Source organism: Amaranthus tricolor, chromosome 12, assembly GCF_026212465.1.
Source record: "Amaranthus tricolor cultivar Red isolate AtriRed21 chromosome 12, ASM2621246v1, whole genome shotgun sequence".
In the NCBI taxonomy this organism is placed as follows: domain Eukaryota; kingdom Viridiplantae; phylum Streptophyta; class Magnoliopsida; order Caryophyllales; family Amaranthaceae; genus Amaranthus; species Amaranthus tricolor.
The window spans coordinates 3,511,711-3,529,562 of record NC_080058.1 but is presented as its reverse complement, the minus strand read 5'-3'; the positions used below and the strand labels follow the sequence as shown (position 1 = coordinate 3,529,562).

At 34.3% G+C, this 17,852-nt stretch overlaps 2 protein-coding genes across 10 annotated transcripts; both read right to left on the bottom strand.

The window, feature by feature from the left end:
• Nucleotides 1-1,118: 1,118 nt before the first annotated feature.
• On the bottom strand, nucleotides 1,119-5,360 carry LOC130796698 (probable plastid-lipid-associated protein 12, chloroplastic). The gene is made up of 11 exons (XM_057659064.1): nucleotides 4,909-5,360; nucleotides 4,769-4,822; nucleotides 3,592-3,666; nucleotides 3,164-3,283; nucleotides 2,844-3,035; nucleotides 2,608-2,691; nucleotides 2,424-2,513; nucleotides 2,087-2,140; nucleotides 1,938-2,017; nucleotides 1,486-1,593; nucleotides 1,119-1,387 (listed from the first exon to the last, which is right to left on the bottom strand). The coding sequence occupies exons 1-11, from the start codon at nucleotides 5,173-5,175 to the stop codon at nucleotides 1,309-1,311; spliced, it is 1,203 nt and encodes a 400-aa protein (XP_057515047.1). The 5' UTR covers nucleotides 5,176-5,360; the 3' UTR covers nucleotides 1,119-1,308.
• Nucleotides 5,361-7,206: 1,846 nt separating this feature from the next.
• Nucleotides 7,207-11,519, bottom strand: LOC130796717 (uncharacterized). 9 transcript variants are annotated; one of them, XR_009038725.1, is made up of 6 exons: nucleotides 11,352-11,519; nucleotides 11,085-11,167; nucleotides 9,229-10,976; nucleotides 8,687-8,762; nucleotides 7,620-8,583; nucleotides 7,207-7,527 (listed from the first exon to the last, which is right to left on the bottom strand). XR_009038725.1 is itself a non-coding variant. In XM_057659087.1 (3 exons), the coding sequence occupies exons 2-3, from the start codon at nucleotides 11,118-11,120 to the stop codon at nucleotides 9,288-9,290; spliced, it is 1,725 nt and encodes a 574-aa protein (XP_057515070.1). In that variant the 5' UTR covers nucleotides 11,121-11,167; nucleotides 11,352-11,519; the 3' UTR covers nucleotides 8,835-9,287. The 9 variants fall into 9 exon arrangements, 1 of the variants encoding a protein (XP_057515070.1); XR_009038726.1 differs by having other exon boundaries at nucleotides 7,671-8,583; XR_009038724.1 differs by having other exon boundaries at nucleotides 7,207-8,583.
• Between the last annotated feature and the right edge of the window lie 6,333 nt (nucleotides 11,520-17,852).

Below are 17,852 nucleotides of genomic sequence, written 5' to 3'. Positions count from 1 at the left end.
TAGAGGTGCAACAATGTTGTACTTTATATGCTTGGCGATGAACTTGAACTTTTTTTATTTGTTGAGTAAGAACAGTTTTGATTGATGAAATGAACTTTGTCCATCTCATTTAGCCTTATTGTTTTTTGGATGAAAATCAGTGGAAAAAGAAATTACGTTGAAAAATAAGACGAAAGAACAAGAAAATAATAGAAACAAGTGGTTAAGATGAAGAGATAAATGACGGAATGTTGTTCTTCCATTCAGTCATATCAAATGCACATACAACTCTTGAACTTCGTATGCTCAATCATGGAAATCAACCTCCCAAACACTCCGAATTCTAACAAGAGTCCAAGGTGCCGTTGACATGTACAAGGTGCCCAATTGTATAGAGCCTTTGAATGAAAGAGCATTAAGTATTACTCGATATTAGTTTATATTACCTTTGACTTACTCTAATTATTTGTTTTCAGGCCTAAAATTCTGAAAAAAATATAATATAGACAAGGCTTCTAAAATTAATGTTTATTTTTATTCCGTCTCTCACAAAGGCTTTGTAAATTATTTCAGTAAATTTTATAAAAAATAATCCTTGCTAAGTGCTAATGTGCCTAGAAATTTTGTTTGTTTCTGTCATATTGCAATTGATGTATGTTAAATGAATACTATATTGCAATGGCATGCAATGGGATAAGCACTTTTACAAACTTACAGCTCAATGGAGCACTATGGTTCTAAAACAGTCTACTATGGTGAGCCAATTTAAGTAAACAAGTGTTTAGTTGTTATGGTCAAATGTTCTAGCAACATTACGCAATCAACATTCAACAAGCCCTAAATAGATGTATCGTATAAAAGGGGCGGAGAAATTAATCTTTCGTGTAGGTGGTGATTGGTGAAGAATTAAACCCTTGTCACAAGAATGATAAGAAAAGTCTTTAACCATTAGACCAACCTATGATTCTACGCTAGTAGAATCACAAGTACAAGACACTCGTTTACATAAGTGTCGTTTACGACAATCGATGGCTCACAACAGATGACCGGAGCTGGTTGTTGTTACATCAATCACTTTCGCATAAAAACACTAGCGGGCTGCTGAAAAGTTGGACGATATAAGCATTGGAAAATGGCAATGGCACAATGTGAACTATTTCCGAATAATGGGAGGAGTATATGATTATATAGTCATATAAACAACCTATGATACAAGAAAAAAAATTCATTGTCATAAAATCTTATTTACTATTTCTATAGACAAGTATGAACCTCACTGGAGCTCCTTCAAGTTCAATGTCACAATCTGAAAATCTGGCTTATTCCCACCTATGAACTGTTAACACGCAGGTGAACAAATATAATCTTTCTGTATCCTCTCGTGATTCTGATCTTGTCATCTGTATACCTGTAACACACGAGTATACTGATCAGATGAAAAATGCAACAAAATGTTGGGGAAATTAACAGGAAAAACGAAAAAGAAGCTGAGGATAGATGTCTCACAGAAGCTCGAGGTTTAATATTCTTTCCATTTCAATCGGAAGTCCAAATGCACCAGCTATTAATGCTGCATCATCCATGTTGAGATCATATAGCTTGCTTCCAGTTTTCCTGTAAACAATATAGGTTTGGCATTAGAACCTCTGAAGTGCTGCAGCAGCAGAAGCCTGAATGCACATCTTGTATGGGACATGTAGAGCAGTAGATAATTGTATCCCTCATTACGTTTACTCTTTTCAAGGGAATCATGATAACATTAAATCTGATTTTTTTTCCAGAAATATGTCTTAAAATGTTCATGTACACAAGATATTCGTGTCCTAGAAAGATGATTGTATTATATAAAACAATGCTGAATTTAAACATTATGTAAGATTAAGCCATTTGTAAGAAGATACAATATTTCTTTGAGTAAGCCTAACTGGTAGTTGAGCTTGATGGAAAACAGAACATACTGATATGTGCCGGTCATGGAAAATTTGATGCCGAGTACAACATCCACCAGAAACTTCAGCTGCCCATCTTTCTTGATTATCTGAAAAAAGGGGTGTCAGAATATATCTACATAAAAGTATTCATGAATCAGCACAAACAGGAAATTCACCTGTGAACCCATTAGACCATTGGCTGCATCCTCCAACCAGCTGTCTGTTTCCATCTGCAACAATCAATAATAGTTTGACCCCAGTATAAGATAATACTTAAGCCAACAGGTATAAAATGCCATTTGCCTGTAAAATGTACATGAAAATTAGAGGAACATTCCTCCATCTCTTAGAGTTTGCTATAACTCAAAGGGGTGGAGGAGCATTGGTCTTCGGACAACAATATGTTGAGTTTGCATCATAAGGATGAAGTGATAATTTATCTAAGCATCTCAAGGGCTTCGAGTGACAAAACATAGGATATCTGACACTTCTAATCTCTGACATGTACCATACCTGAGAACTCCAGATCAACTTCCATTCTCCTTCTAGAAGATGAGGTTCGCCCTCCTTATCTTCAGCTGTGGAAATTAGCTTATCAATTGCCTACAAAAAAATTCCAAATAAATTTACAGATACACATTGGAAAGGTAATAGACTCCCTCATAGCTCTTCCTTACAGCTTTGTTAGCAAACTTACCTCTGTTACGCCAATCCCAGAAGAAATTGCAGAAAGCAGCTCCTGCCTAGGTTCAATTTCCTTTTGGAGAACAAAAGTGGTTCCCTGCACTACAGAATAGTGATGGAAGTCCTTAATATTTCAATATTCTAATGTAATAACTATTAATAGTCAAAGATTAGATGGCAATATGAATCTCCACCTTAGAAATAATGGTAAAAAACTAAAACATATGCTAGACAGATAGAGCTACAAACCTTGTTCCCCTTTGAAATACGTATGTTTCCAGAATTTGACAAATAAGTTGTATCTAGCCAACCCTTTGCTTCGTCACCTAGAAGCCTAAACGGTACCGGATACGGAACCTTAAATGGTAAAAATTTCAAAGAAAAATCTGCCCTATCAAACCGAAAAAGAATTCGCTTTCCATCCTTAATTGATGCCACAGCCTGTAGATCAAGATTTACTGGCTCAGTTACTCTTCACAACAGAAGGAAGAGGTAGTATTGAAAATTTTCTGGAGGCAAAATAAAGGGTGTACACAAAGCAACTGATGCTCAAACTAAGCATAGCTTACCTCTACTTTTAACTCGCCAACAGCATCTGAGAATTTAACAATATTGGACACTCTTGGATCATTTGTTCGTAGATATACCTCTTGAAATACACTGAAGAAGTCAACCCCTACAAATGTTCTCTGTCACAGGACACATGCATTGTCAAGTTACTGTGCAAGAAAAAGCATGTTCACAGGAGGAATTATTGTTACGAGCTACACTAGGGTATGATTTTGAGAAAAGAGGAAGGCCACCAGAAAAGCAAAGAATCTTAACAGAACATTGAAGTATGGTAATGTCTAGTTACTCATCAACATATTATGGAAACCAATGAAGTTCTCCTTTATACCCGGGGAGACATCGGCATTGGAAAATAAAATCACTTAATTTGTTATAAACTAGCAGGACTCCAAATTAAATACTTTAATGAGCTCAAGATAAAAGGAACCTGAATTGGAGAAGCAGTTCCAGGTCTTGTTGTGAACATTAATCGCCACCGACCTTCAATCAAACTAGAACTTGTCTGATAACATATGAAAAGTACATCAAAGTCAAACACAAAGTATACACATTGTTAGTACAAAGGGCACATTAAAAATGACAACGCCCTTCAGTTCTTCTCTGTGGAAAGATCAAAATACTGCAATATACATAGTAGCTCCTATTTATTTTCAACTAAACACACATTCCATTGCCCAATTTCCATTAAGTGGCTCCTAGCTAAGTAGAGTTTTAAGGGATTCAGATGTATACAAGTATACAAGCATACCCTTGTTAGTGATGATAAAGAGGTTTTAAAAAAAAATTAGCATAACGTAAGGTTTCACATGCAAATGAAGCCACATTATTTAGACACATTCATCTAACTCAGATTATCGGCATCCATGATCCGCGCTCACAGTCTTAAACGAATTCAGTATATGCCATGAAGTCAAAATTCAGGTCAAATCCAGCCAAAACTTCCTGTAAGTTATAACTAAATGAACAATCTTGCAAACCAAACTTCAGAGCTAATGATACCAATATTACATCCAAATCATTACATTCTAGATAAGCTATCAGATTGTCTCAGCCCTTCATAATAATCAAGGATATGAAATAATGAAAGTCCCAAATAACGATGATAGTAATTCTACCATTTCCATCACCTACGCCATAACTTAATTTTGAGCAACCACAAATTATGAACTTAATAATTATCAAAGGGACAACTTTTTTTTTGGACATTCTAAAAATGTTCTTCTAAACGTGACAATTAGTACGGGACAAAGAGAGTACTACTTGTCTTAACAAGAAAAACTACTACGTTTTTCCTTATTTGTTTATCCCAACTCCCAAAGAATAAGCTACAATTCTAATTTGGAAAATAACCTTCCACTCCCTTTTTAATAAACAATCACTCATTTAACCTTGCTCTTCATTTCATCCGCACACTTAATGCAAATTAATAGAATGGCTTTTTATACCTAACGCAAAATCTGTATGAGGGAGTGAGTATATTCAAATGTTTAATTTCCTATCTACTAAAAAAATATTGAACGATTATCATCAGGACGGCAGGAACTAATTAGTGATTACAAAAATAAATATATTTCAAAAAACAATGAGATACATAATTCATTTACCGGGTCAGGAACACCTATAGAATCTTCAAGAATTCGAACTGCACGTTCCACTGCCTGTAATAATTCCAAAATATTTACCAAATGAAAAACTTTCCACCAACAATAAAATAAAACAATTTAATTTTGAAAAAACTCAATACTTTGAGCTGCTGAGGAGAAGCAGAGGAACCTCGTCCCTCAATTCCAATAAGAGCTTCAACGAGTCGATTTTCATCTTCAGTAAATTTAACTACTTCATTTGTAAGAGATGATGAAGAATAAATGCGAAAACAAGAGGATTTTCGAATCGAAGGAAGAGAATCGCAAGATAGTGTACTGCATTGATTTCGGTTGGTTAAGGATGATAACGCCGGGAATTGGATGAATCGAAACCCTAACACTAACGCTGCAATTTCAGTCGTCGCCATTGTTCGGAAATTGAATCTTCAATTTTTGCAATACACTTAAGTTTTTCCGTTATTTTTGTGGAGGGAAATCAAGATCATTAAAGATTTTTAATTGAGTTATTCTTGCCACGTGTTAGTTGCGAATTGGACAGCTCAGCACCTGCTTATCCTTCAATTGTTTCTTCCTGGTGAGAGAGTATTTGAAAAAATCTTACTAACCACAACAATCATGAGAGATTCGTTAGTGGACTATAATAATCCCTGGTTCCCCGCTATTCATCAAACAAAATCCCACATGACTATGTTTTAACTTGTAGATTAAAATACAAATTAAAAATAAGAGATGAATAGTGTCTAAAAAATGAAACGTTAGTGCTCGAGGGAGTATCAATTTTATACTATAATAAATTTAAATATATTTAAAATTTTAAATTATGTAAATATAATTATATTGTGCAATATCTTATAAAAATTTAAAATTTTTCATAATATTATAAGTTAAAATGTATATTATATTTATCTTATAGGAGTATTTGTTTACTAATTTAGTCTTATAAATATAGGAAAAATTACCCAGAACATTCTAATTTTTTTTTATGATTTTCCTATAATAATTTCACATATTGAGTAACCAAGAATAATCTCAACTTTAAAGGGTATTTGCCTAAAGTAAATTTCGGTAACCCATTGACCTGCTATAGGAGTTATTTTACCAAAAAAGTAAATTGAAAATTAATGTAAAATTAGAGAAAAGTTTTAAAAATTTACATAAAAAATTTTGAATGATAAAAAAAATCAGAATTTTTTTTTAACATTCTTGAATATTTTTTTCGACATGTTTTTTTAATTTAATTTTTTTTAAATGAAACTTGCTATAGCAAGTCAACGGGTTACCTAAGTTTACTCTAGACAAATACCCCTTAAAGTTGAAATTATTCATGTTAATCAATAGGTAGGATTATTTTAGGAGAATCATGAAAAAGTTGAATTATTCTAAGTAATTTTTCCTTAAATATATTATTACCCTATTTATTTTACCCTATTTTTTTTAATATATTTGAAAATTTCTTTGTAAGAAATTGTCCTATTTATTACCCTATTTTGTAATATTATTTAATAAATTACTCATATTGCTCTTAGCATGTATATTAACATTATTTACGTTATTAAGAATAACGTCCTAACTCATGGTCAATAAACGCATTTTAAAGATTTTATTTGTAAGAAATGATTTTTTCAAAAACCAAAAAATGTTGTTCGATTTTAATGAACATGTTTTTTTATATAATATGGCCTATTTTTAAAAGATTGTTTATGGATTGAATCATTTAAGTTAATTATATAAATTAACTATAATTATATTTATGCATGATATAAACCCTTTTAAAAACTCAAATTAGAAGCATTTTTTAATTCATAGGTATTTTTTTTGGTTATAACTTGTAACTTTATATAAGTTGATTTGTTTGGAGAAAAGCTTGGGAGTTGAGCTAATTTTGTAACTACTCTTATCAAATATACAATGAAATATTGTAAAATTAATCTTAACGGTTCAAAGCCACCCGTGATTAGCTTTATCAGTAATTCAGTTCTTTCTTGAGTATACTTGAGATCACCTTTACCCAACTCAAATCAAATAATCAAGTTCTTTTAACCTTATAAGACTTAAATTGCAAACTAATAACCGAATATACAGTTACAAATGTCTACAAATTTATTTTTGTCATTCTAATTTGAGATACTCGCCTGAAAGACTGCCTTTTATGAAACGATTTTAAATAAAAAAAATTTATATTAACATAATATATGTGTTAGATGGACTATATAATTCAATTCATAGACAGGACACAATAATTGTTAAATCCTAATAGGTGATGAATCAGAGAGTCGCACACAAGGGGCAAGTCATCTGTCCACAGAATCCAGAGCCGGCTAAAAGAGCATCTTTATAAGTTCTTCGTCTACTTACGACAGCAGTTAAAGGAAAACACCACAATTATGATTGGCAGCTAACAGATTATCCACAAGATTTTTCCCACTGTCAACACAAAGTATCATCAATTGTTAAGGTTTTAAATTATTATTTCCGTAGTACATAATGAGAAAAACAAGTAAAACTTTAAAAACAAGATCATGTGTGACAATGAAAGGAAAGATCAAAAAACAATAACGGAACATAAAGATTCAAATAAATAATAACGAAAATCACAACCGATAAATATAATGTGTTTCACTATCAACGTAATAGCTACATCCACATCCACTGGCACCGAGAATAAACTTTCACCATAAACATGGACAAATAAAGTGACCACCTTTTGACCCAAACCTTGTTTTATCACCTTCTGTATCCCGATTCTCGTTTGAGTCACACTATACCAACAAGACATACATATGTTAGTGATTACTGATCAACACACTAATTATGATGACCAAAATGCTAATCTAGCTACATTGATATGCACCATTAATCAAAGGACCAACGATTCAACGGTTCCGCAAAAGAGCCTCCATACCTCCTTTGGAAGGAAGGAGGTTCCAGTGTTCCATAGCGGAGCCTACATCACTCCTTTGCAAGCAAGTTGGCCGCAGCACACTCGCACAGTAAATCATATCATTCAGCACTAATGAAAAGTAAAAATTTCCAGTGCTGCACTGCACCATTTCAGGACTCGAATACTGGATCAAACGAAAAATACCAACACACCCATGTAGCAGCGATGAAGAACTTGACAAGAAAAACTACCCACTTCACTGCACATACATAATTCATCAGACAAATATGTTCAAAAATGCTTCATCAAATAGGAGTGAATTTACAACTGTGGTGCTATTACATATAAATAAAGATGCATACATCAATTATATAAATTGTTTCGGTACATCATGAGATCACAGACCTGTTAACAATACGCGGAGAATAGTGCAACATAAGGACCAACTGCATGAATGATTACTTCCAGAAATAGGTAGAAATGTAATAAAAGGAAACCAAAAGGGGGCAGAAGAATATATAGTATAGAGGACTAGATCAAGCTAAAACATACAGGCAATACAATCTACACAATAACCAAATCATAACAAAGAACACAAAGGACTCGTTCAAAGCTACATGCTAACTAGAGGAAAGTACCAAAAACTTTTTACCAAGTCGCCACCATAATGATGGACACTGCACTTCCTCGGAGGCAAAACAGAAGCTAATGAAAACATACGAAATCTTGCAGCTCCAACTTCCTGGAGGCAAGAATTGCTATAAGCAACCTTCATATGCTTGGCTGAAAAAATAAACCAACACACCAGAAAGTAAGTCGCCCAAATTCAAAGCAAGTCATGAGACAATTTACCACATACTCATCGTACTGATCCTCCAAAGTATATATAATACCATCATTGAGCAAACCATCCCATCGAGGAAGAAACATTAACCTGTGATTAAGTTCCACCATAATTGATATTGATCAAGAGTAAAAATGAAATACAGATTGAACCTAATCCAGTACGATGAAAATTGTTGGTTTCCAGATCTTGCCTGGATAACCTGCATGATGTAGTCGATAACAGAAGTGTTGAGCCTTGCCAAATGACTCTTCATCTTCTCCTAAGATCTGCCATAAAACAACTCATGGCCAATGCTCAGCTAGACATGGAACAATATAGAAATATGAAGGCTAAACAGTAAAAAATAGTATAAGCTTACATAATGAGTTTACTCTCCAAATTACGAGTCTTGAAAACATACATATGTTTATAAAAGTAGATAGGTAATAATATCAGACATATGGGTTTAATGAAATTAAGCCAGAGGAAGGCTAGTACATGACTTACATCCATTTTTCAAATGAAAGTTTACAACTAACTCTCCTTCCGACCTAACTATTTACCAACTGACACAACGTCAACAAAAACAATAAACTTCTAGTACTATGCATCTTAAACTGAACTCCTAGAGGATCCCAACGAAAGAAGGCAAAAAACCAAGGAAAACACAAAATATTCATGGGAGATCAAAGTACTATGTACAGGAGTTAAAATCTTCTTCCTGTAATTGAGAGTTCTAATCAGACAACTTACATTAACGCGGGACAACTTGAAGAGTCACCGTCGCCAATGTTTTTCTCTGAGCTTCCACCTCACACCCTTCGGTCATTAGAATTGACCTCCTTGTCAGTCGTAACATCGCCCATAGGGACATCTTTAGCAGCATCAATATTATTCACTTCATCAATTCTCCCTATTGCATCAACAACCACAGCCTCATTTTGCTTCAGATTGACCTCATTTCTGTCCGTTACCTCTCCCTTAGACCTATTGTTCTCATTCATTTCATCTAACAAAGCTTCACCCATGCAGGCATCTTCAACAACTTGAATTGTCCCAGCTACGTCAATATTATTATCCGTCTTATTTTCAACAAATGAACGCAAAATGTTGTCATTCACAGGCTCCTGGTGTGCACTCGATTCATTTCCCATATCCATGAGCACTTCCTTCTCATGAGTTCCAATCTGCTTATCCTCCGGCAATCTATGACCAAGCACATTACCAACTGAACCAATATCCTGCTTATCCTCCTCCAATCCAACATCAGTTTCATGAAACTTCATCCCTTCACAATGGATATCATCTTTCACAGCAAGCTCCTTGAGTTCCTTGTGCAGCGTTTCCCCACTGTCATCTCTTAATGCCTCACTATCCCCAGCCCCATTTCTAGGCACAAAATCCACCTCTTCGTTATGCTTGTTAACAAGTAAGGACACGCTTCTCAGTCCTTCACTATCATTTTCTGACACATTTTCAACAATCTCTTCATTAACATCTTCTACAACCTGATTCTGCCTCTCAAGACAACACAATCTCCTTCTCAGCTCTCCTAGTTCCCTCTCCATTAAATAAAGCCTCTCCTTCAGAATCAAATTCTCCTCCTCCAGTTGCGCAATATGAGTATCCTGGTCATCAACTCTATTCTCCAACACATTATGATAGTCAACACCACTATTAGGATAAATCATCTCAAACCGACTCAAATCATGGTCCAACCTCCTCTCAACCTCCACATGCTCCTCAACATCACTCTCACTGGAACCCCCATCATCTTCCTCATCATAATCATCCACAGCCTCATCATGTCCTGGTGACCTAAGCCTAATCAATCCTTTCATCGAGCCATACCCATCAACCCCCCACTCTTCCTTTGCCATATCAACCAAAGACTCCCTCGATGGGGAAAAAACCGGTGTAGGCAGAACCGCTGGTGTTACAGGACATGGAGAAACTAATGACGCAATCCCACCTGACTTCTTAGCTCGAATAATATACGATGTGGTGTTCCTAGGAGCATGAGCATAAGGTCCCATCCTATTAAATTTCCTCTTAGGATGGTAAAATCTCCTCGCCTTAAGTCGATTCTGTTGTTCAAGTTCATATAGGGTTGGAGGTTGATAACTTAAACCCCCAACTGGGCCGCCAACAACAGACATTCCCTTATTATTATTACTATTATTACTGTTATCCTTTCTTCTACCGTCTTTCCTCTTATCCATAGGTTTCTTTCCTTTCCAGTTACCACTCCGTCCAGATTTTGCAATTCCACCAGCATATAACATTTGATTCATAGGATTAGCGAATTGCATCGGCTTCATTGGTGGCGGCATTGTATGAGGAGGTTGAGACCACTGACCATAGTTGGCTACCATTTGATCTTGAGCTTGAACTTGAACTTGATTAGCTACCATCTGATTCAGCTGATTAATCTGCGCGTGTGTCGGTGGTGGAGGCATCTGTGGCGGTTGTTGGCTCACCAATTGCGGTTGATTCATCATCTGCGAGTAATTATTAACCAACATATAATACTTAATATAACCATCATTATTCCTAATTTTTCGATCTTGATAATTATTATTTGATGATGGTGAGGGATAAAATCTTACCGGATGTTGATTCATCATTTGCGACTGATCATTCATTGTTAAGATTTTCCCTTTTTACAATCACCAAAACCCTAACTGAAAACCTAATTCCAAAAAACAAAAAAAAAAAACGACAAACTTAATCGATAATTAAACTATCAATTAGTCAAATTAGGTTAAATTGAAAGGAAAAGGTAAAAGTACACTGGTAACTTGTCAATTAAAAAACAAAAACACACAAATTTAAAACCGATGATAAATTAAGCGAAATCGTTGATCGGAACTAACCTAGCCCTAGAAATTTGTAACAATTAAGATTGAAGTTAAAGAAGATGAATAGAGAACAAGATTCTTCTTCGATTTTGTTTATCTCTCTCCTAAATTCTTCTTTTCAACCTCAGAAAATTTCTTCGCGAATCTCAAATTTTCTCCGTTTCTTATTGAGTACCAAAAATTGAAATCGATTTGGGCATCTAGGGTCCTTATATACAAGAGAGAAGAAAACAATGACGGTTAGATAAAAAGATGAACAATCAACGGTTAAGATTTGATATACGTGGCGTGTATTTGCTGTTAATTGTTAAAGTGTCACCTTCGATTTTGGGCTCTTTTTACCTAATGGTTCTTGGATTGACTTGAAAAATGTCCTATGCAGTAAATCTCTGTTTCACGGCCGCAGGTAGGGCTATACATGGTTCATTTTAGTTCTATTAAACAATTAGGGCATTATTATACTTTGCAGTTATTTTTCTTTTATCGTTTGAACTTTTAAGATTATTCCTGGTTACTTTTCAAACCTATAATCTCTAGCATCTCTCTTGAAACTCTCTTCGAACACTCATCGAACTAAAATAAGCTAGAACTAAAAATCGAATTATAATGGCCAACGAAAATGAGCATCAATATGATTGCGGAATCAATATGATTGTGTTAAAATTTGATACATGTTCGCTCTTTTGGATATAACTTTAAATACGAAAATCATATAATTGCAATGTTTGCGGCATTTGACGAGTGTTTGAAGTTTGTTTGTACTAAAATTTGATGCAAGGTTTGCATCATCAGAAACTAGACTTTAAGAACTTTCCAACGACATATTATATGCCCAGTTGAGAAATGACGAGTATTTGAAGTTTGTTTGTACTAAAATTTGATGCAAGGTTTGCATCATCAGAAACTAGACTTTAAGAACTTTCCAACGACATATTATATGCCCAATTCCGATAACCGAGCGAGAAATGACAAGTGTTTGAAGTTTGTTTGTACTAAAATTTGATACAAGGTTTACATCATCAGAAACTAGACTTTAAGAACTTTCCAACGACATATTATATGCCCACTTCCAACAACCGAGCAAGAAATGACGACCATTTAAAGTTTCAAGGGATTTTTAACAAACTAGTCGCGTGCAACTAAATGTTAGAAATCACTGCAAACTTTAAACAGTCATCATTTTTTGCTCGATTGTCAGAATTGGGCATATAATATGTCGTTGGAAAGCTCTTGAAGTCTATTTTTCTAGTGCTACAAACCTTGCATTATTACGATTTTCATTAAAAAGTTATGCTCAAAAGATAGAATGTATATCAAATTTTTAACATAAGCAAATTTTAAACGATCATAATTTCTCGCTCGGTTATCGGAATTGGGCATGTAATATATCAGTGGAAAGATCTTGAACTCTAGTTTCTAATGCTGCAAATATTGCGGTAATGTGATTTTCCTATCAAAAACTTTGGCCAAAAGAATGATTATGTATCAAATTTCAATAAAAAACGATTTATTTTCTGATTTTAAAAAATTATTTTTTTTAAATTAATGGTTTTTATTTTGATTTAATTATTATTAATAAATTTAGTTTAGTAATAATAATGGTTGATTTAATAATTAAAAATAGATTTAAGGGCATTTTAGTAATTTTATTAAAAAAGAGGTGGCAATATAATGAAAAGGGTTGTAAAGTTTAAGGATTGAGAACATTTAACATGACACAAAGTCTTGTATAAGACAGTTTTTTTTAGTGACATTATTTCTATTAGGCTAATGTATGTACTCATTTAAAGTTATAAGGAAAAATTATTAAAAAGTACCTAATAAAAAAAATTCAAAAAAGTACCTAATAAAAAAAATTATTTTTAAAAGAGTACCAAGTAACGGCTGGGGTTAAGTTTTCTGTTATCATTTGCTTTTTCCCTTCGAAAAAACTGATCCAAATCCATTTTCTTATTCAAAATATTTTCTCTCTCCTAATTCTCCATCTTCTTCCTCACTCACTGTTTTGAAAACCCCCATTACAGACGTGAGACGCCCCATCTTCTTCGCCCAAGCAACCATTTGTTTGCAATTTTAAAGTTTTTCTTCCTTTATTATTTCCTTACTCATCTTCACTCACTTTCCTCTGCGAAAATCTTCAAGTTAATAACTTTGCCATAATTTTTTTTTTCGAAAATTTGGCATAATTTTATTGAATTTTACACTTTTGCTTTAATTCTTCTTGTTGAATTTTACACTTTTGCTTTAATTCTTCTTGTTGGATTTGTGATTGAAATTTTTTTTTCAATTACTTTATTTTAGGTTGTGTGACCTCATGAAACCTATTAAGATTAAGATTTACTTTGGGGGTTTTTTTTGTGACAAAATGTAATAGTATTGTGTATGATTGAAAGAGTTTTAGGATTAAGACATTAAAAGAGGAAGTTTGTTACTTTGAAATTGCACATTTAATTAAGAATAGAGAAAATTATTTAAAACTACCTTTTCTTTACACTAGTTTGCAAAAAACTACCTTATATAATTTTTTTTGCAAAAAACAACCTTATATAATACATTTCTTTGCGAAAGACTACCCTTTAACGTTTTCTTAGGGTTTGACCGTTGAAAGTAACGGTTGACCATCACGTGCAAGTAACGTGATGTTTTAACCCTTTTAAACCCTTCTTCTTTTACTTTCTTCAATCCCTATTCTTGGCGCTGCTGACGCGGTTCGTCGAGCTGCAGTCAAGGGGGCTATGGGAGATGATAGACGAACTGAAGCAATGGTTGCAACAATAGATGGAATGGTTTGGGTTGGGTGCAGTAGTGGTCATCTTGTGCAGTGGGATGATAATGGGAATCGTCACCTAGAGCTCCATTTTCATCCTTCTGTTGTTCAGTCTCTTGCTACTTACGGTTCTAGAATATGGGTTGGTTATTCAAGTGGCATTGTGCAGGTGGTGGATCTTGAAGGGAACCTGCTTGGGACTTGGGTGGCTCATAGTAGTCCTGTGATGAAATCGCAGAAATGAAGAAGGAAAGGCTTAAAACATCACGTGACTTGCACGTGATGGTCAACCGTTACTTTCAACGGTCAAACCCTAAGAAAACGTTAAAGGGTAGTCGTTCGCAAAGAAATGTATTATATAAGGTAGTTTTTTGCAAAAAAATTTATATAAGGTAGTTTTTTGCAAACTAGTATATAGAAAAGGTAGTTTTAAATAATTTTCTCTTAAGAATAATTGTGGTTTGGATGATGTGGGAAGGATTTGATATAAAAAAGGGGTACACTTTATTTGATGGGAGAAGTGAAATTAAATATGATAAGATATCCCTCTCTTTTTAGAATCCTTTGAAATTGATGGATGTTGATGGATGGTACCACTTATACATTGTACATGAAAAGGATAATTATGAAACTTTATTTATGTGAATCTCTAGGTTTGTGTTGGATGATACTCTTATGTTGTGTTTGTATTGGATGATGTCTGAACTTTTTTATGGATGATGTTCTTAGAATTATATATGATGTTGTGTTTGTATTAGAAAATTATGCTGTGTTCTTGTACTATTTTGAAAAGAAAAATTTTATTAGGTACTTTTTAAAAATGGGTAAAAAAGATAACGAAAAACTTAACCCCAGCCGTTACTTTGTACTCTTTTGAAAAAGAAAATTTTGAAATTTTTTTTTTATTAGGTATTTTTTTGAAATTTTTTGTTTATTAGGTACTTTTTCACACTTTTTCCCACTTATAATTTTAAAGTTATCAATCAGAAAAATAGGCTAGGTTGTTTTCCACATCATACCAGACTATTTTAAAACGGTCTAATTTGGTGAAAGATACAATAAATTATGCTTTTTTATTAAAAAATTTTCAAAATAAGCTTCGGAAAATTTTAATTCTCAAAATAAGCATCTCCGTGTCCGAACCTAATGTCAGATTGTTCGCTGTTACTCACACCGAACAAGAGAAAAAAATTATTTTGTTCGCTGTTTGTAACAGCGTACAAAAAGGGACAATGTCAATTGTCATAATGTTTAAAGGGACAAAAAAGTTAAACGTTATGACATTATGACTTTGTCCCTCGTTGTTCGCTGTTTCTAATAACGAATCCTGACCTTAGGCCCGAATATATAAACGCATATTTTGGAAATTTAAATTTTCCAAAGCTTATGTTGGAGATTTTTTGTTTAAAAAGCTTATTTTATAGACTATTTCCGAAGCAAATATGTCATGCTCGGTGCTCTAACTAAATTAACTTTATATATAATTGTATAATTTTTTAAAAAAATTCATTGAATTATTTTTATACTATATGTACTTACTGAATTTAGTTTGAAATAAGCTATTGGCAGGAGCGAATTCAAATTGATCCCACGCCCACATGTGAGGGCAATAAAAATTTGTAAATAAATTAATATTGGTTATATTTTAATTAATTAATAGGTAAAAATCAAACTTCAATTGTTATTTATAGAAAACTCGTTGAAATAAAATATAAAATATTATTTTTTCAAGTTGAATTGAATAAGTTATTTTTAACATATATGTTTGTAATTTTTTTTATATTTTTCATTAAATTATTTTTGTCATAATTGTGAGTTTGAATCTTGAATTCACCACTATTCATACGCTAATCACATCAAAGTTATTACATAATGTAGATAGTATCAAAAAAAATAGTTTTCTTTGATTTTAAATCATGATAGACTAATACTTCTAAAATTTTCATCAAATTATATAGAACTTTCACTTATGTGAAACAATATATTCAAGACTAAAGGTCAATTAAAAAGTTTACCTCTTCAGAGACGTTTCAGCGAGCCAGGTCCTAATCAAGGGCTTGATCATTCCCTTTTAGATGGTAAAGGTAAACGTCATGAAGTGGATATTAGTGATGGTTCTGATGTTGGTGGGGAAAGAGGTGGTCGAAAACGTAGGATCGATTGTATGGAGGTGGATTTTTGTGTTCAAGCTGAGAATAATGTGGCGGGTCCCATAGCTTGGACCCTCGGTGATCAATGAGTAACCTTCTTTTCTGGAACTGTCGCTGGTTGGTGAGTCTTGACTCTTGAGGCGGTTCGTTCTTTTTTGGATTTCATCCGTATTCATTCTCCTGACATTATTTTCCTTAGTGAAACTAAAAGGTGGTCTTCTGAGTTGCATAAGATTCAATGCAAGCTGAACTTTGCTCATGGTGTCTGAGTCGATGCGATCAGTAGGTATGGGGGTAATGCTCTTTTTTGAGTCGATGAGGTGGAGGTGAGTATCCGTTCGATGGGGCCTCAATATATTGATTTCAAGGTTAAATGTGGTTCGGGTGAATTCTGGAGCAGTACAGGGGTTTATGGCTGGTCTGAGTCGGGTCAGAAATGGAAGACGTGGGATTTGATTCGGGATCTTGGTAGTGCTCATTCTATGCCGTGGTTGCTAGCGGGTGATTTCAATGAGGTGTTTTTTGAAACCGAAAAGCAGGGGGGAAATGCTTGTGACCTTTCCTCTACGCTGTTGAGTCTTGTGCTCTCAAAGACTTGGGTTTTTCGGGGTACAAGTTTACTTGATTAAATCGTAGGGGAAAAGCTCTATCGAGGCGCGTTTCGATAGAGCTTTGGGCAATGATGAATGGTTAGACCTTTTTCCTTCTTTTAATGTTCACAATGTTGTTTGGGACTCTTCCAATCATCTTCTTATTGTGGTAAAGGCTTGGAAGGAGATTTATGGGGTGGGCAGGGATGTCCCTTGGGATGAGAGGCCGTTTAAATTTGAGGCCAAGTGGTTGCATGTGGAGGAGTTTCATCCGGTCATGTCAGATGCTTGGGCTATGGCTGGTAAGGCTTGTGGCGGTCGTTGGTCTGAGAAGGTCTCTTATTGTGGTCGTATTTTGGGTAGATGGGGAAATCATACGTTTAAATCCTTCACAAACGCTTATATTGGTTGCTTAAACGTATGAAGAGATTGCGATGGATGGTCTAAAGTGTTGCTATTATTGAGGAAGAGGGTAGGGTTAAGTCTAAAATTCGTGATATTCGCAAGAAGATTGAAACCGAGGCGTGGCAGAGGTGTACGTTTGTTCTTCGTGATGGAGACAAAAACATGAATAATATCAACTATCGTGCTTCCCATCGTAGAAAGAGGAATAGGATTGAGTCTTTGCTTGACTTAGAGGGGGTGTGCAGGTAGACCAAGAGGATTAATGAAAGTGGTTTTTAGCTATTGTGTTGATTTGTTCACTTCATCCAGGACTCCAATTACGATTGATCAAATTCAAGGCATTGAGGAACTTGTGTTGATCGATATTGAGGCATCTTTGATGAGACAGTATTCGAAGGAGGAGGTTCTTGTTGCTTTGAAGAGTATGCATCCCGGTAAATCTCCTGGTTCGGATGGCCTTCCTGCTTTGTCTTATAATTAAATATGGATTTGGTGGGAGACGAAATGAGTGATACGGTTGTTCATTTCCTTAATCACGGGGGTATGCCGGATTGTGTTAATGATACCACTATGGTCCTTATTCCGAAGATTAAGAAGCCTAGAG

What these genes read in the sequence shown, in the direction of transcription:
- LOC130796698 (XM_057659064.1), bottom strand. Translation starts at nt 5,175, where the DNA reads ATGGCGACGACTGAAATTGCAGCGTTAGTGTTAGGGTTTCGATTCATC. An exon ending in GTATTTCAAAGGGGAACAAG is followed by an intron (nt 2,692 to 2,843) that starts GTTTGTAGCTCT and finishes TCTGTAGTGCAG; the next exon opens with GGAACCACTTTTGTTCTCCA. An exon ending in ATGGTCTAATGGGTTCACAG is followed by an intron (nt 2,018 to 2,086) that starts GTGAATTTCCTG and finishes CCCTTTTTTCAG; the next exon opens with ATAATCAAGAAAGATGGGCA.
- LOC130796717 (XM_057659087.1), bottom strand. Translation starts at nt 11,120, where the DNA reads ATGAATGATCAGTCGCAAATGATGAATCAACATCCG. An exon ending in AAATGATGAATCAACATCCG is followed by an intron (nt 10,977 to 11,084) that starts GTAAGATTTTAT and finishes AATTACTCGCAG; the next exon opens with ATGATGAATCAACCGCAATT.